This window comes from Panthera leo, chromosome B4, assembly GCF_018350215.1.
Source record: "Panthera leo isolate Ple1 chromosome B4, P.leo_Ple1_pat1.1, whole genome shotgun sequence".
Classification (NCBI taxonomy): Eukaryota; Metazoa; Chordata; class Mammalia; order Carnivora; family Felidae; genus Panthera; species Panthera leo.
This window is the reverse complement of record NC_056685.1, coordinates 66,777,295-66,800,999: the sequence shown is the minus strand read 5'-3', so window position 1 is coordinate 66,800,999 and position 23,705 is coordinate 66,777,295. Positions and strand designations below refer to the sequence as shown.

At 39.5% G+C, this 23,705-nt stretch overlaps 1 protein-coding gene across 8 annotated transcripts in view; it reads left to right on the top strand.

The window, feature by feature from the left end:
• Positions 1-4,456: 4,456 nt before the first annotated feature.
• The window catches only part of KIF21A (kinesin family member 21A), a 150,930-nt gene continuing 131,681 nt past the window's right edge, over positions 4,457-23,705 (top strand). For all 8 annotated transcript variants that reach the window (XM_042946256.1, XM_042946254.1, XM_042946253.1 and 5 more), the window contains exon 1: positions 4,457-4,724. In XM_042946256.1, the coding sequence (XP_042802190.1) occupies positions 4,681-4,724 (44 nt within the window). In that variant the 5' untranslated portion in view covers positions 4,457-4,680. The remainder of the gene's footprint in view (positions 4,725-23,705) is intronic.

The following is a 23,705-nucleotide window of genomic DNA, read 5'->3' as shown; positions in this document are numbered from 1 at the left end:
AACCCATGAACTATGAGATCTTTACCAGAGCTGAAATCAAGAGTCAGACACTCAACCAACTGATCCACCAAGGCTCCCCTGTATTTCAGCATCTTCTTTTTTTTATTTTTTAAATGTTTTTATTTATTTTTGAGACAGAGAGAAACAGAGCATGAGCAGGGGAGGGGCACAGAGAAGGAGACACAGAATCTGAAGCAGGCTCCAGGCTCTGAGCTGTCAGCACAGAGCCTGATGCGGGGCTCGAACTCACAGACTGTGAGATCATGACCTGAGCTGAAGTCGGACGCTTAACCGACTGAGCCACCTAGGTGCCCCAAGTATTTTAGCATCTTTAACAGAATTTTTATATTGCTTTTCTAACAAGATGCTCTTCATTTTCATTTTGCATTGGGACATGCAAATCATGTAGCTGGCCCTTGCGGGGGTGCTACCTCAGATGGGATGATCAGGAGAGGTCTCTCTGAGGAGAAAAATTTAAGTTGATACCTAAAAGTTCAAAAGGAGCCTACCATGGGAATATTTGGGGAAAGAGCATTACAGGTAGAGGAAATTAGCTACCGCAAAGTCTCTAAGGCAGGAGAGAATTCTTTGTGTTGAAGAAATAGAATGAAGGTCAGTATCACCACAATGTAGTAGTTATGACTTAGAGTAACAACCGATAATGTTAGGGGTGCATGGTTGGCTCAGTTGGTAGAGCATGAGACTCCTGATCTTGGAGGTTCTGAGTTCAAGCCCCATATTGGACAACACTTAAAAAGTGTTTTGTTTTTTTTTTTTAAACCCACTGATAAAAAAAAGAAAGAAAGAAAGAAAGAAAGAAAAAAGTACAAAGATAAGGCTAGAATCTGGAGAGGCCAGAGTGTGAAGAGTCCTAAAGTCTAGAAGAACTTACTCTATTTCTTTTTTTTTTTTTTTAAAGTTAATTTATTTATTTATTTTTTTTTTTAATTTTTTTTTTAACGTTTATTTATTTTTGAGATAGAGACAGAGCATGAATGGGGGAGGGTCAGAGAGAGGGAGACACAGAATCCGAAACAGGCTCCAGGCTCTGAGCTGTCAGCACAGAGCCCGATGCGGGGCTTGAACTCACGGACTGTGAGATCATGACCTGAGCCGAAGTCGGCCGCCCAACCGACTGAGCCACCCAGGCGCCCCAAGTTAATTTATTTTTGAGACAGAGCATGAACAGGGGAGGGGCAGAGAGAGAGGGAGACACAGAATCTGAAACAGGCTCCAGGCTCTGAGCCATTAGCCCAGAGCCCGACGCGGGGCTCGAACTCATGGACCATGAGATCGTGACCTGAGCTGAAGTTGGATGCTTAACCGACTGAGCCACCCAGGCGCCCCATCTATTTCTGTTACTTAGCTCTTGGAAGGTTTCAGGCAGGGGAATGCTATAAATGACATAGATTTTAAAAGATCACTCTTTCTGCAGTGTGGAAGTGAGAGTGGGCTCAGGGAGACCATCCTGAGTGATCTATATCTGAAGAATTCCTCACCCTTGCAGAAAAAAAATCATCATACTTTTGTTACAATTTCTATTATTGCACTTATGGATTTCCAAATTTGTTTTCTTGAACTAGACTGTAAGCTCCTGGTAGACCTGACTGTCTGTACTCCTCGTAGACACTACTTTCCACTATTGCTGGCATATAGCTTTACCACTAATTCTGTCTACAGGCATTTATTAAATATTAGTTGAGTAACTGAAATAAAATTTAAACTATACTATGGTAAAAAGCTCTTCCCTTAGAGTTTTCTTCAACTTAAGATAATAAATTAGGTGAGCTATGATGTAAGGGGTTAGATAGCAGCTAGAAAAGAATCTAAATTAAATACAAAGATAATTTATAAATTTGGAAATTTTGAGGAAATGACTCAGTCCTCAAAGGAAATTTTAATTTTTATACTGCTTTTTCCTGAAACCGAGCAGAAAGCTACAGCCGTTACTGGTGCTAATGTTTTGGCCAGAAGTTCTAGCCTGATGGGTTGGAACTGAAGCTGGGTTAATGCGTATTTTGATTGGTTTGCATGCTATGTAAATGTGGTGCTGAATTTGTTGTTGATGCTGTGAACTAAGGAGTTTTCACATAAAGGTCTGATTTTTCCTTATCTCTTGAGAAGTAACAAACATACAAACAAAAAGCTTGGCAACATTGGGTCTGCATTCCAGCAGGCCAGAGCTGATGATGGCCACTGTCTTTGTAAGAGGCCCGGTGTTCTCTATTTTATCAGTCCTTACCCTGCCTGCTCAGACTCATGTTAAGTGACCTGCCTGGCTATTGCTTGGTAGAATTTGTGTTTGTGACATCTCCTACTGAGACTTATCTAAGCTGGTGCTATTTTAATTTATTTTTTAATGTTTACCTACTTTTGAGAGAGAGAGAGAGAGAGACAGACAGACAGACAGACAGAGCATGAGTGAGGAAGGGGCAGAGAGAGAGGGAGACACAGAATCCAAAGCAGGCTCCAGGCTCTGAGCTGTCAGCACAGTTCCCTCCGCCGCCAATGGGAAGCTCGAACTCATGAACCCGGAGATCATGACTTGAGCTGAAGTCATGGGGTTAACTGAGTGAGCCACCCAGGCGCCCCTTAAATAAGATCTTTTGGGGTGCTTGCATGGCTCTGTCCGTTAAACACCTGACTCTGGATTTTGGATCAGATCATGATCTCATGGTGGTGAGATACAGCGCCGTGTCAAGCTGGGCTCTATGTTGGGTGTGGAGCCTGCTTAAGATTGTCTCTCTCCCTGTACAGCTTCCGTGCTTATGTGTGTGCATGCACTCTCTCTCTCTCTTTCTCTCTCTCTCTCTCTCTCTCACACACACACACACACACAATAAAGAAATAAGATTCTTCTAAAAGGTCTTAAATTATTTATATTTCTCTTTAGTTTTCTTGCTAAATTTGCTTGGCTTTAGTTGCCTTCCTTGCAGCGTTTATCAATCCAAGAAGCAAGGAAGCCAATCGAGAGCCACCCAGTCCCACCTGGGACTGCCAGGGATGGAGGAAATGGTGCTCTGGTTTGTTAATAGATAAATACTGAGGGAAGGACAGGCTTTCTGGAGGGCAGACAGAGGAGAGCTTTGCCACTAATTTGGTCTACAGAAGGATACTCCCTATCTCTGCTCTCTTTACCTCCTAGCCTTGTGTCTGTTAAGACTCAGGGGTATAGAGGTTTAGGGACAGAATACCTTTTCAAACTATACACAATGATATATCACACAGGCCTTCATTTAAGGCCATTACACGCGTCTTGTTTGTCCCAGCGTATGCTGCCTCCTCTGACCCTTGCTGCTGGATCTCTGCTGGCTAGGGTGACTAGGTGTGCGAATTTAGGATGTCAGTACTTGGGGCTGTGTCTTTATTGGGACGGTGCCATTTAATCTATTACACTGTTTTGTACGAACCCGCATGTTTATTTAGAGAAATGTATGGGGCAGTCCACAAAAGATACTCTGTGGCGAAGCTAATAAAGGCTGTTGCTACAGAGCTATCTAAAGGCATGTGGAAGCACAATAGTCACAAGCAGAAACCACAATGGCTCAATGTTGATAGAATCCCGGGATTGGGAGGTGCTTTTTGAAGGCCAGGAAGGGGAGGAAAAAAAAAAAAAAAGGCAGTGTGTGAGGATTTACTACACAGCAGGTCTTGGTGGATATTCAGTCCTGGGAACACTTGGTACCAGGGTGCAGTTCATTTACTAGCGTGCACATGACTTAACAGAAACGCATTCAGGAGTCTCGGAGTAAATCGTTTCCATATTCCACGCAGGCTGGTAAACGGCCGACGGACTGCAGAAGAGCCCAGCTGCCCAGACAGTGGCCAAACCGGGGAGCCGGTTTAGCACGAACGACTGACTCTCGGGAGGGAGGGCGATCCGCGGGGGCTGGGGAAGGGGGTCAAAGTCCAAGCTGGAGAGAGGACAATAAGCCTAAGGGTGGAAACAAAGCGGCCCCAGGGTGGCAGCTGACCGATTCCCGGAGCTGCGCTCGTGCTCCAAGCTCAGACTTTTAGCAAAGGCGCAGGGCGAGCACCCGCTGCTGCGTTCTCCCAGAAGAGCCTAGAAGGGCGCACGGGCTCGTCGCCCTCGGGCGTGGGCAGCCCGCGGCCGGCATCCCTCCCCCGCGCGCCTCCCTGCCCAGCAGCGCCAGGCAGTGCCCGCCGAGGGCAGGGCGGGGCGCGGGCCGGGGGAGGGCGAGCTGGGGCCGGGCCGTGCGGCCGCCGCTGACGCAGTGCGGGGCCGGAGCCCTGAGCGCCCAGGCGGGCGTGGAGCGTTTTAGCCCGGCCGCCCGCAGGCCGCGTCCCCACCGGAGGGGGCAGGGCGCACTTACCGGCCGTCAGGAAGCCGCGGGCGGCCTGCTGGCTCCGCCGCCGCCGCCGCCGCCGCCGCCGCCGCGCTCGCCTTTCAAGCGCGCCTCGTCCCCGCCCCAGATCCTGGGGGGTGAACGGGGGAGAAGGGGCGGGCGTCCGCCAGTCGCGAATCACCTCCTCCTCCTCCTCCTGCCTCAGCGCCGCCGCCACCTTTCCATTCAGTCGCCCAACATGGCTGGAGCGCGGCGGAGGTGAGCCGGTCGCCCCCTGCCGCTCCAGTCTGCGAAGCCCGAGAGCCGCGGCTCCGGCGGTGCGTCGGCTCTGCGGTGCAGAGGCCCAGGGGCCCTGCTGTCGCCGGCCGCCAGCATGTGGGGCGCCCCGGACGAGAGCTCGGTGCGGGTGGCTGTCAGGTGAGGACCGACGCGGCGGCGGCTGTGGCGGCGGCGGCGGGAGGGCTGCGGGTTGGCGGGCTGAGGGCGCGGCGAGGACGCGCTCTCGTCCAGGGCAGCCGTGGCCGCGGTGCCGAGACCTGAGGGGGCGGTCTGGCGGGAGGCCGGCGTTTGGGTAAACTGAGGCTGCGTATCCCCGCCGGCAGGGCGCGCGCGGGGAGACCCTGCAGCCCCCGCGCCGGCGGCCTTTGCAGGTAGCGGGCGGCTGCGCGACGCCGGGTCCCGGGGGCGCCCAGACTGCGCGGGGGTGGAAGCCGTCGCCGCCCGCCCCTGCCGGTCCCGCACCAGGGGAACAACCGCCTCAGGTGGGGCCGCCTTGGGCGACGGCCTGGCCGGCTTCGCCCGGAGGAGCTGCCTCGGGGCTGGGCTGCGGTGTTCTTTTTATTATTTAGAGAATGTCTGTCCTACGTGTACGTGCAACTCCGGCCTTCTGAGGCTGGAGACAAAGCATCAGACTGACAGCGCTTCCGACGCAGGGTTCTAGATGCCCGAGCAGATGGAAGTCTCGTCAAGCATCACGGAGACACGCGTAGCACAAGCGTGTGGGTGTAGGAGACACATCTGGCTGGCCTGTTTGGCGTTGGAATGGGAATTCTCTGTAAGAATTACATTTCTTGGTGTCAGGCCTGTAGAGGGAAGAAAACTCTTCAGCAAGTGGAATACATGGGTGACTGGGTGTAACAGCCTGACGTTAGGCAGGGTGGATACAACACAGCATTATACACGCCTGGGTGTGAGCTTTGAACTACCAGATACATCAAAATTGTATTTTGGTCAACGACAGATGCACGAGTATCGAATATAATTTAGGCTGTTTTGATACATATCAAGAGGCAGAGCTCTGACAGTTGCTCACGGAAAATTGCAACATCATCACTGAAATATTAATGAAGCATTCATGGTAGCATAAGTGCGTTGCTCTCACAGCTCTCTGATGGTCTACTGTGAACCCACTTCTCTTTATACTTTGAGGGATTATAACAATTTTTAAACTTTGAGGGATTAAAAAAATTTTCCTCGGAAAATTATTGAAACAAAATCTGCCATTCATGGAGCCTTTCTGGAAAGTTATTTTAAAGATGCTGTCATGTCAGCGTTATTATTTTAGTGGCAAATCTTGGTTAGGCATAGAAATGGCAGTTTTATACACTTTGTGTCTTTAATCAATTCACACAATAACATGTATTTTATTTTATTTTATTTTATTTTATTTTATTTTATTTTATTTTATTTTATTTAAGTTATCTCTGCACCCAACATGGGGCTCAGACTCATGACCCCGGAGATCTAGTGTCATGCTCTTCCAACTGAGCCAGCCAGGAGCCTGAGAATAACATGAATTTTAAAGATTTTTTTTTTTTCTCTTTTACAGATCAGGAAATGATCACCCACGGAGGTGACAGTTTTATGACTGTTTAGACTCACCTGTTTTAAAGCTTTTGGAGTTTTAATTTGGCATTTTTGGTTATTCTGGGACTACTTATCCAATTGTTGGATTAGTTGATTTCTCCTAAATACTGCTACTACCTCTCTTTTGGCCTTTTAATACTCATTAATGACTGTACCATGGCAGAAACCCAATAAAAGGCAGTTTTGTTAGCAGAGCTGGTCGAAGAGGTGAAGAAGGAGCATAAAATAGTAATGAAAACAGAAAATTAGGGTGTAAGAGAAACCATTTTTAGAGATTTGAGGGTTTTGTCTGAATTCTCTAAAATATCATAGGGCGGTTTATTTGCCATGCTGTTAAATCTGCCGCTTGCACTGGAGGTGAGCAGTCACGGGTGACCCTAAAATACAGTTGACAGATAATTTATATTTGATTTTGGTATGTATGTTTGCACTTTTTAAGTGGTAAGCATGGGTCTGTTTGGGAAAGGTTTATAAAAATGTTAACAACTTGGTAAACTGCATTGTGAAGGTCCTTTTTTTTCTTTTTTCCATTAAAAACACTGAATAGATCCACTCTCTAAACTTATTTTGCATAGGGTAAAAATAACTTATGTTTTTATAGCACTTTGGTATTTATAAAGTGCTTGGAGACATATATTTTCATTTACAGCAAATATTTGTTGAATGCATATCCTTATCTCTGATTATCCTGATTCTCAGCTAAAAACAGGAATAATTCTTGGACACATACCATGTGCTAGGGTCAGTGCTGTTAAGATGTTTTATATCATGTAAAATTTCATTTCTTTGCCATAACAGTCTTTGATTTAGGTTCTGTTATTATGACCACTTTACAGAGGAGACACAGAAAGATTAAGAAACTTGCTTAAACTAGTAGCTACTGATGGAACCAGCATTCCAAACCAGACAGCTTGTCTCTACAGCCCAAATTCTTAGCCATTAAACCCATATAGGTGAAAGGCAAGAACATACTTCACAAAGCTTTATTTAGCTTGAGGTCAGTTGCCTTTTTTGGGTTCTAGTTCAATTACAAATGAGTGGCTTTGACAAGTTATGCATACCTTGATATTGCTGGAAAAGATAAAACTCAAAAAGAGAGGACCTGAACTTAGTTAAAATATTTCCCCAGATTGTCCTTAATCTTTCCAGTGTCCTCCAATCCTACCCTAGTTTGTGACAGACTTCAGCAGCAGGATAAGTAAATCAACACACAGACAAAAATCAACAGACATTTGACCTGCTTTTCCTCTTCAATGAATAATGTAATAACAGGTATAGGAGACTGACTCTACTGTGAAATGCAGAAAGTGTCCTAGAGGTTCTTGTGTTTTGTTAGAGGAAGAGACTTATCAGTATGTTAAAGCTGATGACTCTATTTTAAGATTTCTCATAGTAAGTGCAAGGATCCTATAAAAATTTGGGGAAAGGAAATGCAAAAGAAAGTTTCTTATTTAGGGAGAATATTTTTTATTCAATTTCTGAAAATGGCTTTTACCTTCTGAGGTATTTTGCAGGGTATCTTTCATTGTGGTGGATATAGATTCAGATAACAGCCCTACTATTCAACCCATGCGGCTTTTGAGCACTTGAATCATGAGTAATGCTATTCAGGAGCTAAATTTATCGTTTTCTTAAAATTAAAGAAAAAAATTATCTGAGAGAGAGAGCCAGAGCGCATGTGGTCATGCACATGCAATCCGGGGAGGGGCAGAGAGAGGAGAGAGAGAATCCAGAGCAGGCTCTGCATTGCCAGTCTGGAGCCTGATGTGGAGTTCGAACTCACAAACCAGGAGATCCTAACCTGAGCCGAAGTTGGATGCTTAAACCAACTGAGACACCCAAGGCACCCCATTTTTAAACTTAAAAAAATTGGTCCTTGATTTAGTTTTTGGGTAACTTTTGAATATTCTTTTTTTTTAATGTTTTAATTTATTTTTGAGAGAGAAAGACAGGTGTGAACAAGGGAGGGGAGAGAAAGAGGGAGACACAGAATCCAAAGCAGGCTCCACAGAATCTTAGCTGTTGGCTCTGAGCTGTCAGCACAGAGCCTGATATGGGGCTTGAACCCACGAATTGTGAGATCATGACCTGAACTTAAGTGAGATGCCCAACTGACTGAGCCATCCAGGCCCCCCTTGAATATTCTTGAAACAACTTGGTTATATGGATCTACTTTTTTAACTTTAAGTCTGTATAATTTAAATACTTACAAAATATTTCTGGTAAAAATTTAGTGTCATAATGACATATGGTATAAGTATAATATATACACTGGATTTAAAAGATTTAGTAAGAAAAAATGAATGCAAATATGTCAATAATCTTTGATTACATATTAAAATTATATTTTGATATATTGAGTTTTTAAAATTAATTTATTTGGAGAGAGCCTTGCGATTGGGTGGGGGGGAGCAGAGAGAGGGAGAGACAGAATCACAAGCAGGCTCTGTGCTGTCAGCACAGAGCTCTATGTGGGGCTTGAACTCACCAATCGTGAGACCATGACCTGAGCTAAGATCAAGAGTCCGATGCTTAACCAACTGAGCTGCCCAGGTGCCCCAATATATTGAGTTAAATAAAATATTATTAAAATTAATTTCATCCTGGGGTGCCTGGTGGCTCAGTTGGTTAAGTGTTCGACTTCGGCTCAGGTTCTGATCATGTAGTTTGTGAGTTTGAGCCCAATTGGGCTCTCTGCCGTTAGCACAGTGCCTGCTTTGGATCCTCTGTTCCCATCTCTCTCCACCCCCTGCCCCTCAAAAATAAATAGACATTAAAAAAAAAGAATTAATTTTATTTATTTATTTTTCCTTTTAAAAAATGTGGCTCCTAGAAAATTTAAAATTAAATAAATGTGCTTGCTTCGGCAGCACATATACTAAAATTAAGTAAATGTTGCTCACATTAAATTTCTATCGGAGGTGTGATGAGTGACGCAGTTGGTTAAGCATCCGACTTTAGCTCAGATCATGATCTCACAGTTCAAATGTTCGAGCCCTGCATTGGGCTCTGTGCTGACAGCTCAGAGCCTGGAGCCTGCTTCAGATTCTGTGTCTCCCTTTCTCTCTCTCCCTCCCCCGCTCAGGCTCTGTCTCTCTCTCTCAAAAATAAATAAACACTAAACCATTAAAAAAAATTTCTATTGAATAGTACTGCTCTATAATTTAAAAAATGTGAAAGAAGTACAGAATAAAACTAGGGTACATCAATATATAGAAATAAATCATAGCCACCCCATCATAGACTAACCACACCCTTAGATCAAGAAATTCCATGATAACTAAGGTGTCTTTTTTAGATAGACACACACACACACACACACACACACACACACACACGAAAGACTTGATTTAAAGGTAACATTACCACCCCCCCCCCCCCCCCCCCCCCCCCCCCGCCAGGGTGCATAGGTGTGGAAAGATACTGATTATGGACTCAGTATGGTAGCTGAAGTCTTAGAAAATGTGGTAAATTAAATGGATGGCTTAGGTAGATGTCATCAACAAAAATGAGCAACAAAGTGTAATATATATTCTATTCTTAATATCTAAGTATACTGATTTGAATTAGTTAAGTCAAAATGATAAGATCAATTAAACATTTTGAATTCTAAATTTAAGACATTATCAGATGATGTGCCTTTTTCCCTTCCCTGTCTATGAATGCTGATTTAGCAGATTTGAAACTTTTTTCCTTTTCAAGAACTTTAGTTTGCAAAATATGTCAAGGGTTGGACAAAAATAGAGATACAGAGAAGACCATTGTGTTTTTGTGTCATTGTCTCTATGGTTGTGAGTTAAAATGTCTTTGTTTGGCTTTGGCAGAGAGCTGTACATATCCTTGACAGTCAGTTTGGATTAGTTTGTAATGTAGTGTAATTGGGTTTCAATTTGCTGTGTTTTTACCTTACTAAAGCAATTTTAAGAAGTGGCATTACTCAGCAGGCTTATGATTGGTTGGTTGCACAGTTAAAAGCTCAGTTTTAGGTCTGTGAGTGGCACTGATTTCCAATGTGACCTCTCTGCACTTTTCTTTTTCCAAATGCTGAGGTGGCAATGTAAAGGTATTAAGAATTCTAAGAACTTTGCACATGCAGTGTATTAAATATGTGATTTTGTTGTTGGTTAAACTGTTGGGTCTATATTGACAGGAAGGAAGTATTTTAACATTTCAAACTTGACTTTCCTAATAATATGTTTACTTTGGGTACTCTTTGTTATTGAACAGAAAACATTTAGTCTTTTGTGGTCACTTTTTCCCATTCTGGTTATAATGAAAATGTACAATATTTTACTTAATCTACATTAAAACTCTATCATGTAATCTGTACAGATACCCTTTTCCCTGTTTTACTGATGAAAAAATGAGATGAAAAAAGGCACTAGGTGACCTTTTCAAGGTTTCTTAGCTATTAAATATTTTTGTTTGTTTTAATTGAGAAATAATTGACCCATAATATTATATTAGTTTCAGGTATACAGTATAATGATTAGGGGCACCTGGGTGGCTCAGTTGGTTAAGCATCTGACTCTTTGTTTTGGCTCAGGTCATAATCTCACAGTTTGGTTCGTGAGTTCGAACCCCACATCTGGCTCCTCGCTGACAGTGGGAAGCCTGCTTGGGATTCTCTGTCCCTCTATCTCCCTTCCCCTGCTTGCTCTTTCTGTCTCCCTCAAAATACATAAATAAATTTAAAAAGTTAAAAAAACACATAATGATTCAATATCATTGCAATCACATTGCAAAGTGGTCAGCATTATACGTCTAGTTAAAGTCTCTTATTTCTTTTTTTTTTTAATTTTTTAATGTTTTATTTATTTTTGAGACAGAGAGAGACAGAGCATGAGCAGGGGAGGGACAGAAAGAGAGGGAGACACAGATCCAAAGCAGGCTGCAGGCTCCGAGCGGTCAGCACAGAGCCCAACGTGGGGCTTAAACTCATGAACTGCAAGATCATGACCTGAGCCGAAGTCGGATGCTTAACCGACTGAGCCACTCAGGTGCCCCTAAAGTCTCTTATTTCTGTTCTTAAACGTTTTTCCAAATGTTTTCAAAACATTTCATCTACTAATTTCAAGGTAATAAAGATCTTTCAAGCTGAAATGCTTATATACATGTGAGGTAAATTATTCCAAACAACTTAATATTTAGAAAATATAGAAGTAGATAAATGAGGCTTTTAGATATATTTATTTTATGGAAATAGATGATTTTCTGGTGTTTGATCATTTGTTTATTCCTTTCTTCACGTAACAAGTGTTTATTAAGTGCCTACTATGTGTTGGGCACTTTTTTTTTTAGATCTTATTTTTAAGTAATCTCTACACCCAGTGTGGGCCTTGAACTTACAACACTGAGATCAAGAGTTGCTTGCCCCACCACCTGAGCCAGGCAGGTGCCCCGTGCTGAATACTTTTCTAATTCATGGGATATGCAGCCCATATGACATACTTGGTCCCTGATTTTACATCCCTAACAGTACAAGTCTCTTTAAAAGCACAAAATATGTTGGAACTAACACAAAATGTAATCAACGGTGTGAACTAGAAAGAAAGACAATTGTTGCAGCTTAGTTTTTATTTCTCCTTTATTTTTTATTTTTATTTTTTAAGGATTTTATTTTTTTAAAGTAATCTCTACACCCAATGTGGGACTTGAACTTACAACCCAAGATCAATAGTCACATGCTCTACCAACTGAGCCAGCTGGGAGCCCCTCTCCTTTATTTTTTTAATAGCATTTTTTAGTTACTGCATTCATTAAAAACAGTGATTTAAAAAATGAAAGGTGTGCCCTGATTCCAAAGGTATTTCATGTGAAAGGTGAACTTCAAAGCCTATGCATTAGGGAGATTTTATTTATATCATGTCCTACTTGATAAAATATGCATGTCCCACTTTGCATGTGTCTTTGTATGTCTTTGTAGTTGGATTAGGAAGTAAGGGACATGAAAGAAAGGAGACCAAAGAGCTAGTAGATGATGTGAGTTGAAAGTCAGTGAAATTATTTTTATTTACAAATATGAGTTGATATTATTTCTTCAGATAGGGTTTATTCAATTTATGAAGTATGGTAGACCTGTTTGTTGTTTGGAACTCCATGAAAGTTCAAGTTTCATGTCTAATTATTGCTACCCTTTGAGCTCATACCATCATACCTGCTAATTGGTTAATATTTTGATGCATAATTATGGGGTAGAGAATGATGCACTAGAAATTCCAGTTTCGTGAAACCATGAAAGCAGAAATTATCTTGGCAGTTAATTTCATAATCTTCCCAATCTTCCAATTCTCATCAATTTCTCTTCAAAGATGTGAACTTGGAATATGCATTATAATGGATATTTTCCCCCAAGATATGTTACAACCCACTTGTGTGACTCTGATTTACAAATGGTTATTTTTTGTCAACATTAGACATGACCTTCATCTCAGCTTCAGATTAGGAAGGAAAACACAAAAATGAAAAGGGATGTCAGATAATAGAAAGTATTTGTATATGGTATATCATTAGAATAAGTTTATTCAAAATGAAACAAATATGTTTGTTATTTTCAACACTTCTCTCTGGGAAGTGGATTTGTGAATTCTGTCTTTCAGCTTGGTTTCCCAGTGGATTAACTATTAATCTTCTCAGAGTGTTAAAATAGTTTTCCTGTAGCTCAAGCTTTATTTGAAGTAAATGACAGCCAAGCCAAAGAGACAATTGTTGTGACACTGTATGGTCATTATGAGATCCTTCTGAATGTTTAAGAATTATATTTGATGTTCCTTTATCCTTTGTTTTTTGAAATTATTAGACATTTATATATGGAAGATAATTTGTAGTATGTCTATGATTATTGAAAAAAATTGATTTTAAAATTGAAAGGGCGTAAAAGGACTAGCTGGTTGAGGCCCCTTCTTTACAATGGTTTAGACAATAGAGGCCCAGAGAAGTTGAGAAAATTGCTTGAGGTACCACAGCCTCTCAACTGTTCTTCTTATTAGTTTTGTAGATTTTCTAGATCTTTATGTTTTTGTGGCAGACATGTTAGAAATAGATTAAGTTTATGTCTTAAAAACTACAGTTTTAATCCCTTAAGTACTCCTTATAAAAGTTCACTTGACATTTAGATGAGTTCCCCCATTCTTAGTGCCCATTATTTTTGCTTTACGATGGCCTCAATTCTAGAAAACTAGAACAAGTGTTTCTAAAAAGGACCTGTGAAAGGCAGAAACAGAGGGACTCCTGGAATAGAAGTTCTGGTCTATATTTTGGGGTTCCTGGCATATTCACATGTGAAGAAATGCCAGAACTGGGTTATTAAAATAATATGGACTGTCTTCAACATTCATAGGTAGCACATTAATGCTTTAATTACAACCACCAAAGGATAAGTGTGTATAGTCTAATTTGGAAATAATGCTCAACATGGAAATAGGATTTTGTGAATGCTAGGCACATAGCCTTCTCCCCCTTCCCTCCCCTTGGTTCTTAAAACTTTTTTTTTCTTTTTACTCCAACATACTTAAGGATTATAGCACATTCCAGTAATAATGGCAGACTCACTATGAGCAAGATGGTTGGAGGGTGGCATAGGGTAGAGGTAGGGTTAGATCATGTGGGGGGGGGGTGAGATGTATTTATTGGAACCTGGAAGTGGAAATGGAACTAGAAATCTGAGTGGTTTAAAAAGACCCGCTTTTGAGGATTACTTCACTTGATAGGTGGTTCTTAAGCTTTTAAGTAATATCTCATCCCTTCCCCTCTTTATTTTAGAAGGAAATAAAGGATACAAAACATTTGGACCATAATGGAGGCCTATCATTCAACAGATGTCTTAAGTCCCACCTCTACCTGAAATCTTTCTACACTCCCATACATAGAAATTTCTGCCTTTTTTTTTAATGTTTATTTATTTATTTTGAGACACAGAGAGAGAGAGCCTCAGTTGGGTAGAGTCAGAGAGAGAGGGAGAGAATCCCAAGCAGGCTACACTCTGTCAATACAGACCCTGATGTAGGGCTCCATCTCACAAACCGTGAGATTGTGACCTGAGCCAAAATCAAGAGTCAGATGCTCAACTGACCCACCCAGGTGCCCTGGCCATAAATCCTCTTTATATGAGTCTTCTGTCTTTCCCTCTAAAATTGCCATGAGAGAGATATACACCATGTAATTTTCACTGTTGAGCATTGAAATGTTCCCCAAACTCACAGGATATTTAATGCTTTTTAAAAGAAAGTGCTAATGTATTGATAGTATCATTATAATGGAACATTTGAAGGACATTGCGGTTATTGTAATGAAACAAACAGGTATCTACATGTCTAGATTGGAGTGAAGGTCTTTCAGGATTTAACCCCACGGTCAGGCTACTTAGGTGACTATTCACCCTTGTCAGTGTCTTCAGTAAGAGCAGGGAACTAAGGAAATTGTTCACACTTGATTGTGCCCCACCATGAGTCCAAGCAGGGGCTAAATCAAGGACAGCTCAAGGTTTAGTCCCTACTCTTTGGATCTCTTAGTATGTAGTAAAATATTAGTTTTTGAGATTGAATTTGACATTATTCTCAACTTCGAGGAGCTGTGTCTGTCACTTAGCATTATGATATTGTAGTTTTCTGAATATGATGAAGGACATATTTTGTCAGAGTAGTTATTTGTATTCTTTTACACAGTTACATAGTCATTTTGGAGTTGTTTTAAATGAGAGACTTTCAGCAAGCAGGAACAATAAACCTTGGAGAGGGTCAAGCTATAGTTAATAATTAGGATGTGGTATGTTGATCACATGGTGAAATGAGACATAGGCCATCTCTACTCTCAATTGTATTCTTTCTAATCTTACTTACTTTTTAGATCAAAATTCATTTTTTTATTATATAATTATTAAATGTCCACTGTGTATTGGAATCATGTAAGTTGGAGACAAGGTAATATAATAGAATGAACATGGGGGTGGTTAGGAAGTGTTTTGGTCTGGACCCTAACCAGGGACAAATTTGGCTTTTAGTCAGTAGTTATGTACCTATCTAAGTGGACTTGAAAAAGGATCAAAAGAGCCAGTCATGTGAAAGCATTTGGAAAATGGTTTTTACACAACAGAGGCAGGGATATTATTAGAGATGAGTCTGATATAGCCAATGATGGGCATGTTGGTTATATTCTAAACTCTAGCAATTGGATTAGTCATTCCCTAATGTGTAAAGTGCTTTATATGTGTTTGTATCTGTTCTTTTGTTTTTTGAGTGTGTCTGTCACTTGCACCACTATGAACAGTCCAAAAATGTATATAAATACTTGCAAAAACCTTTCCTTGCCCAATCTTCTAGTTTCATTTTGTTTTCAATATGTGCATCACATACCATCCTTCTCTATCTTACCAAATTCCTTCTTTTATAGTTTAGTAAAAATCCACCATTTTTATTCTTTCTTTTCTCTTCCCACACTGACTTTCAGTTGGTATGGTTTTTAGTATTTTGTAGTTACTGCTGAGATTGACAATAGTATTGAGTTACATTTTCCACTAGTTATTTAACCTAATATAAGAGGATGATGACTAAATTGGTTAATAAAAATGAATTTTCATTTTGAAATGGCTTGCACTAGATTTTTGAAAATGTTATTAATGTTTTCCTTGCTTCCTCGTATGAATCTAGGCAACAGCGCACTAAACCAGACTATGGATTAAAGGGTGCTAAAAAGGGTAAACTAAGTAAAAAGACCAGAAATAATAATAACACAAAATTTAAAAAATTTACATTTTCTCTTAAATTTTGGCACCTAGAGCTAATGGGGCAATGTACTTGCAGCATTCATTGATAGAGCTATGTGAAGACTTAGCTAAAAACATTTTAAAGAATACTGTTACATAGAAGCAGGAAATAGATCTTGCAAGGCTAGTCTAGTGATCTTAAAATCAGCTTTTCATTTCATAAGTTATGTTTATTTGACTTTTCTCCCTTATTTTTTTCTTCTTTTGTTTTAAAGTTTATTTATTTATTTATTTATTTTACTAACCTCTACACCCAATGTGGGACTCAAATTTATAACCCAGAAATCAAGAGTCACATGTTCCTCCGACTGAGCCAGCCAGGTGCCCAATTTTTTTCTGTTATTGAAATAATATAATCACATTAGAAAAAGCATCTAGGAAAAGATGGAAAAAAAAAATCAATCACAGTTCACCACCTTGATCTAATTACTGTCAATCAGCATTTTGGTATATTTCTTTTTAGTCTGTTTCTGTGGATACACTTTTATAGACTGATGTTTACCATTTTAGAGTATAGCATAAGAATTTTTACATGTCCTTATATCAAAGAAGGGCATTTTGAGTAACATGTTTAATATTAAGTATCATCTACTGTATTTTAGTGTTTAATATATATTAAATTCCATATATAAAACAGTAACTTAATTGACAGGCTTTTATTGTCTAATAAGGATGTTAATTTCATTTTTTTCTAAGAGTTGGCTCTGCTTTATGATTCCTGGTAATGTTTTCATTTCTACTGATAAGCATAGACTGTACAAATGACCATTTTCTGGAATTGAAGGGGAAGGGTAGTGCTGCCCATCCACAACATATGGTTAAATGTTATGGCATTGAGGATGTTTTTTAGGAAAAGATATCTTGATTTATAACTTTAATTTTTCAGCTATATCTACAGCAAGATATAATGTATTAGGGTAATACAGATATTCATTGAACACCTTGGTCTAAGCCACTGATGGTTAATCAAACACAGGTCCATAACCATTCCATGTTTCTTGAAAAGTAGTGCATTTCTAAAGTACTTATTTTGCTTTTGTTCACCTCAGTTTAACACAAAACACTTGCTTGAGCAGCCTGTTGGTCACCTAGTCTGCATCTGTCCTGCTCTAAAATGGAACTTGTCAACTGCTGATTAAACATGAGATTACAGATTTCATTCCTGGTTATTTGGCCTGCCATTTAAGGTTCTTTAATCCAAATGTGACATCTGTGACATTTTCAAGTCTCAGTTTAGGCAATACAATATGATACTTTTGAATTTTAGTTTGCCAACTTGCCCTTAGATTGGCAACAAATTCCATCTGTCCTTGATTATATTCTTATCTTTAGTTGCTTAAGTGTAATTGGACCTTCTGTTACCTTTGTAGCAGATTCAATTCTTGTCTCTGAGTATAGGGTTTCTTTAGTCATCTTTGGTTCTTAATTTTGTATTAACTTGGTATAGCCAGTCATAATTTTATTTATCTTGTGTATATGTTCTATGAGTGCAACTTTTCCACATAGAGTAAGTCAAAGACTTCTGATGATTTTGCACTTCTAAATTTGAGTACATTTTGACATCAATTCTGTTGTCTCATTTTATGTTTCAACAGTAGGGTTCCACCTCATTCTATTTAAAAATAGACATAAAGAAATGATGTGTTTTTGAGTACTGTGGGTATTGGTGATCTGTAAGTTCAGTTGACTTCAGTATAATGCTAATAAGGCCAAGATTATGAGTTTTATCCCTGGATGGACTTGTGTGCTTTGCTGCTTTTAACGTAAACATTACTATCACAACAAATACTGCTGTTCAGAAGCAGCAACTGGTGAGCATGAATCAGTACAAATCGGTTAACACTGATGAGAATTATCTAACCATGTTCCAGAATTTTCATCCCCCTTATTAGGTCATTATGAGTGAAAATATTTTTATATTTTCAAATAAATATAGGAGCTCAATGAATATTGTTATAGTCAAAGTCTACACAGGCTTAATAAGAGAAAATAGCACTTACATGTTTGCTGTGAAAATTAAATAAGAACATGTATATAAAACCCTTATACTACTGGCACTTAGTGAATAAATGTTTTATAAAGAGTAGACACTACTGTTATTTTCGTTATAATTATTTTCTCTGCTTAGTACCTCTGAGTTTCTGGGTCAGTCCTAAATAAAGCCACAAGTAAATCAGAGCAGTGTTGTTTGCCCCACCTTAGTCTGAAATTTGTTTTGCTGCTCCAATCTTATATGCTGTGCTTTTAGGGTCATAGCTTTCCCTGTAACCTATTTTATTTGTCCAGACCTGACTTCTGTCTTGGTTTCCTGATTTGTATCCCTTTTCCTATATCTTGAATCCAAATTTGCTTAAGTGAAATTATTGAAAGCCTTCTTGCCCTCTTTTTTTCAAGTGAAGTTTCCTTTAACTCAGGTGGGCTCACTTGATTCTACTTGCATATACACGCTGACACTGATCAAGCCTGGGTTACTTCTGGCCCTTAACTTCACTTTCGTGTCATCCAGGCTGGTTGTCCAATTTTCTCTCTTACCCCATGCCAGCCTGGCGCCCAGGTATTTTTTGAGACAGACTTCACTTGAGATCAAGAAGCTGTGATTTTGTCGTGGAATTGACATGAAACACACACACACACACACACACACACACACACACACTCCTCAAAACATAAAATCCACTGAGGAGTTGATGAATCTGGCTAATGTGGTATAAAATATATTAATGTTAATAGACAAAATAGATATTTTTTTGTGATTAAAATTTTTTTTAATGTTTATTTTTGAGACAGAGAGAGAGAGAGAGAGAGAGAGAGACAGAGCACGAGTAGGGGAGGGGCAGAGAGAGAGGGAGACACAGAATCCGAAGCAGGCTCTAGGCTCTGAGCTGTCAGCACAGAGCCCAATGCAGGGCTTGAACTCACCAACGGTGAGATCATGACCTGAGCCTGTCGGTTGTGCAGCCGACTGAGCCACCCACGTACCCCAGATATTTATTTCTTAACATCAGCTGATGAAAATATTGTCAACCTGTCTGTATGACATTTTGGTTAAAAAACTTATATGAGTTTGTCAAATATATGAAATTTTGAGTCCTCATCTGTGGCTTTATTGTCATTTTGTAGTGGAAAATTTTGTTCACCCCTAAACTGTACCTACCTATGCATTAATATGAAAATGGTTCTGTTCTATTGCTGTGGCCATATAATATATGCATAATGACAGCTTAGCATCTCAATTTTTGTTTGTTTATTTATTTGCAGAGAGAGAGAATGAGCAGGGAGGAGTGGAGAGAGAGGGAGAGAATCCCAAGCAGGCTCCATGCTGTCAGTGTGGAGCCTGATGTGGGGCTCAAACTCACGAACTGTGAGACCATGACCTGAGCTGAAGTCTGACACTTAACCAGCTGAGCCACCCAGGCCCCCAGAATCTCAATTCTGATGAAGCAGCCCATAGACTGTGTGTTGGGCTAGGCCAGATCAATGGTATACACTGTAATTGCTTAGCACAGGACTGGCATATCTAGGTCAATTGGCCAGTGCTGTTTCTCACAGCAGCTTCACTGAAGTGAGATGGGATGGGAAGAAGAATGTGTGAAGGGATCAAGGGAACTGTTTCTTGAAATCAAGTAGCCATTGTGCTTCTCAGTAGCCCTGCACTCTCAATTAAAAGCATCATGGTTCTTTTAATGGTTCTTTTAACCAGTGCCCTGTCTTATCCCAGTATCCGTCAAGGATCTGCTAAAAGCCACTTGATATCTCTTTTTCTAGCTTCATATTCCTTATTAATTTTGTCTTTTCCCTTCACCCCAAGCCTCCCTTAACTTTAGTTTCCTTTGGGGCATGGCTTATTAAAAACAGCATGGATTTTAGCGTCACAAAGATTTGAGTTCTAAATTTTAGGACAGACACCTAAGCTTTATGAATCTTGGTTTTCTCATCTATAAAATGGAGTTAATACCTACCTTATAGGTTGTTAAGATTATATGAGTGTTATTATTTTTTTATATTATTTTTTTTTAGTGTTTATTATTTTGAGAGGGAGAGGTAGAGCACAAGCAGGGGGAGGGGCAGAGAGAGAGGGAGACACAGAATCCAAAGCAGGCTCTAGGCTCTGAGCTGTAAGCACAGAGCCCGATGCTGGGCTCAAACCCCCATCTGCAAGACCATGGCCTGAGCCGAAGTTGGATGCTTAACCAATAGCCACCCAGGCACCCCAGAATTATATGAATGTTATAAATCCTTGCATTTAGAAGTGTTTAGGAGATGTTAGATTCTCTTTTCTTTTTTAGTTTTCCCTTTCTCCTTCTTCCTCCTCTTCCTACCACCTCTGTTTTTCTCTCTCCATCTATCCCCATCTCTATAAATTTCTGTTTTCCTCTTCTAGGTAGGACTTGTAGTGACTAACCACAGTTTCTTTTCTAATCACCTCAAGACAGGTATAATTTCATTGGTGAGCTCTTGTTTATAAAACTCCACCTTCATCTTGGTTTCTTTATCTATGAAATAGAGATAATAAGAGTACTAATCTCATAGGGTTGGTATGGGAATAAATTGGCATGTTTATAAAGTACTCAGAATAATGCTTGGTATATAGCAGGTCTCAGTAAGTGTTAGTTGTAGTCATTAACTTGCAAAAATTTATTTCTTGAACAGTGATGTTTTCAAGTCATTCATTATGTGTGTCTCTAAAGATAAAGAGAAGAGGTGATGGGGGATAGATATAGGGAGAGGTTGTAACTTCCAATTATAAGATAAATAAGGTCTGGGGATCTAATGTATAACATAGTGACTATAGTTGATAACACTATATTGTATAGTTGAAATTTGCTAAGAGTAGAACTTGAAAGTTCTCATCAGGGGAAAAAAAAAGCAAATATGTGTGGTGATGAGTGTGTCAGTTAACTTGATGGGGGAATCCTTTGAAGTGTACACATACATCAAATCATCACAATGTACACTTTATATATCTTACACTTTTACTTGTCAGTTGTATCCCAGTAAAGCTGAATAAAAAGGATGATAATAGTGTGTTTATATTAGATGATATTGACCTTGATATTACCAGTAGAAGTTATCAGCATTGTTTTTACATGATAAAATGGATGTCTTAATTTGTCTTTATGAAAACGTTGAGTTGTGAAAGTCAAGGCTGAGATAATTATGCTTTCTTGACGAGGTTGAATAAAATATTTTTTAGAAAATCTTTGTCCTTTGTTGGTATGTATACTAATGGAATGACATTCCTTTCTTGTTTACTTTAAGGACATGGGAATACTGATTGATTTCCAAGTGCTTACCTGGCAAGGTGAGCTGACTGACATGTTAATCCTTAAACCTCTTAAATACATCTCTTGGCATATCATTAACCCAGGCACAATTCTACTTATACTGGCAGTATTTACTAAGACCCCAAAAATGATCCAACACTCATATACACACTTACGTATAAGCTCTAAGAGAACATCTATTTCCATGTCTAACGTGAGATAATTGAAAGATTTGATTGAGGCAACAGAATTCCTTTGCTAATTAAACATTTTTGATTAAGTTTTTTATTTTTATAGTTTATATTATGAGACCAATCATTTTGCATATTTTTAAATTTAATAACCATGATTAAATAAGAAAAAATAAATTTGTGACTCTTTTTAAGACCTTACACAATAATTAGACTTTTCTTGTTTATACAATATTAGCTGCTTAAACTTTCGTAGTTTTGTTTGCATTGAAAAACAAGTTTTTGAGTGATAATGGCATGAACAGAGTTTGAAACTTAAACAATCCTGAAAACAAACTTTACTTTTTAAAGTTTAGAAAAACAAACTTGATTGAACTGGTAAAATAAATACCTTTTTGTGTCCTTTACAAATAGATGTACTGTGAAATGAAACAGTGTGGTGATAGATGAACTTAGAAAATATGTGGTAGAAAGTAAGTGGGATGTTGAAGATGACTAAGACAGCCCATTTGCTGTCTCTGACAAGCATAATCCTCCAAATATTAGCTATTAAAATAACGATCATAGAGTTAGGAATAGAATAATATAACTGAGGATGAATATTCTCCAAAATCATCAGATTCCGAACCCTCATACTGTAAAAACAGATACTTATATATTTGAGTTTATTTCTGTACATTCAGATGAGAAACATGCTATCTACCTGAAAAAAGAATGCAATAACAGGAATTTCTCTTTCCGAAAGCAGTCCTCCTTTGTGCTTTTTTTTGTACTACCAAATACGTTTATTTGCACATTACATAATTTCCCTTTTATGATTGAATCTTTTAAAATGAACTTTGGTGATGAAAGTAATACTTTTGGACTTTGAATTCAGCTCTTTTCTGTTCCACTGACTCACTCTGAGGTGGCAGTGTGTAAAAGTAACCCTGTGGAAAAATAACATGACACTTCTCTATGATTCAGTCCCTCTACATGTATATAGTGAATTATACTTCTGCTGAGTACATTATAGCTTCTTTGTAAAGTGCCATTAAAAGTGTAAAGCCAAAGCTATTGCTCCAAGCTTGTTTTAAGTACAGCAGAAGTTACTTAAATGTATTTTGGTATCTAAAATGGAGGAAAATGGGGTGCCTGGGTGGCTCAGTCGGTTAAGCGTCTGACTTCAGCTCAGGTCACGATCTTGCGGTCCGTGGGTTCGAGCCCCATGTTGGGCTCTGGGCTGATGGCTCAGAGCCTGGAGCCTGCTTCTGATTCTGTGTCTCCCTCTCTTTCTGACCCTCCCCTGTTCATGCTCTGTCTCTGTCTCAAAAATAAATAAACGTTAAAAAAAATTAAAAAAAATAAAATGGAGGAAAATGAATTTGTGAAGATGGTAAGTAGCTACCATCACTGATCATTCCAATTTAGTTTGGCTCATATCAGTTCAATATATTTTAATTTATTTCAGTCCCAGTTATTAGTTGTTGAGTCCCACTAAAATCGAGTGCAGTGCAAACACTTTGCTTGGCCCTGGGAAATCCAAGATGAATTGGAGGGGTTTTGCCCTTGAGGAACTCAGTCCAGTTAGGAGAGTGTTGCGTGTCCCTATCAGATCTGATGGCTCTCTCATAAAACATGCCAAAATGAAATGTGAACACATTATGTGCAAGTTATTGGAGTATTTTACCTCAGTAGCCATTGTAATCACAATGGCTCACTTTTTAAGACAGAAAAATGACTCCCTATTTTCCAAAATAGTAATGTAAGCTCTTCAATCTTCTAATCCTTTTTTTTTTTTTTTTTTTTTTTTGAGAGAGGATGTGAGTGAGTGAGGGGCAGAGAGAGGGAGAGAGAGAGCCCCATGCAGGCTCTGCACTGTCAGCATGGAGCCTGAGCTCACCCAAAGCAGGGCTTGAACTCATGAACCATGAGATCATGACCTGAGCTGAAGTCAGATGCTTAACTGACTGAGCCATCCAGACATCCCTCCAATCTTCTAATTTTTAACATAGCTCTATTGGTTTATTTGCTTTTTTTTCTTTTCCTCTGTGCTTATTTTCTCTAATCTTTCCTAATTGTCATACTAATTCCATTAAAAAAAATCCCTCTCCATAAATTTCTTCCTGGTTTCTGCAGTCATTATTTGCAACTGCCTCTCCACACATAAAAGTACATGACTATACATGCATGCATGCATGTTCACACATATACACATATTTTTTCCCACACAGTTAAAAACTAGTGTATTCAGAGAGGCCAACTTGGATCTAAGTGAGGCAGGAGGCTTCTATGGAAAGTGCCCTAAAATACTCCATTTCTGAGAATAGTTTGAATA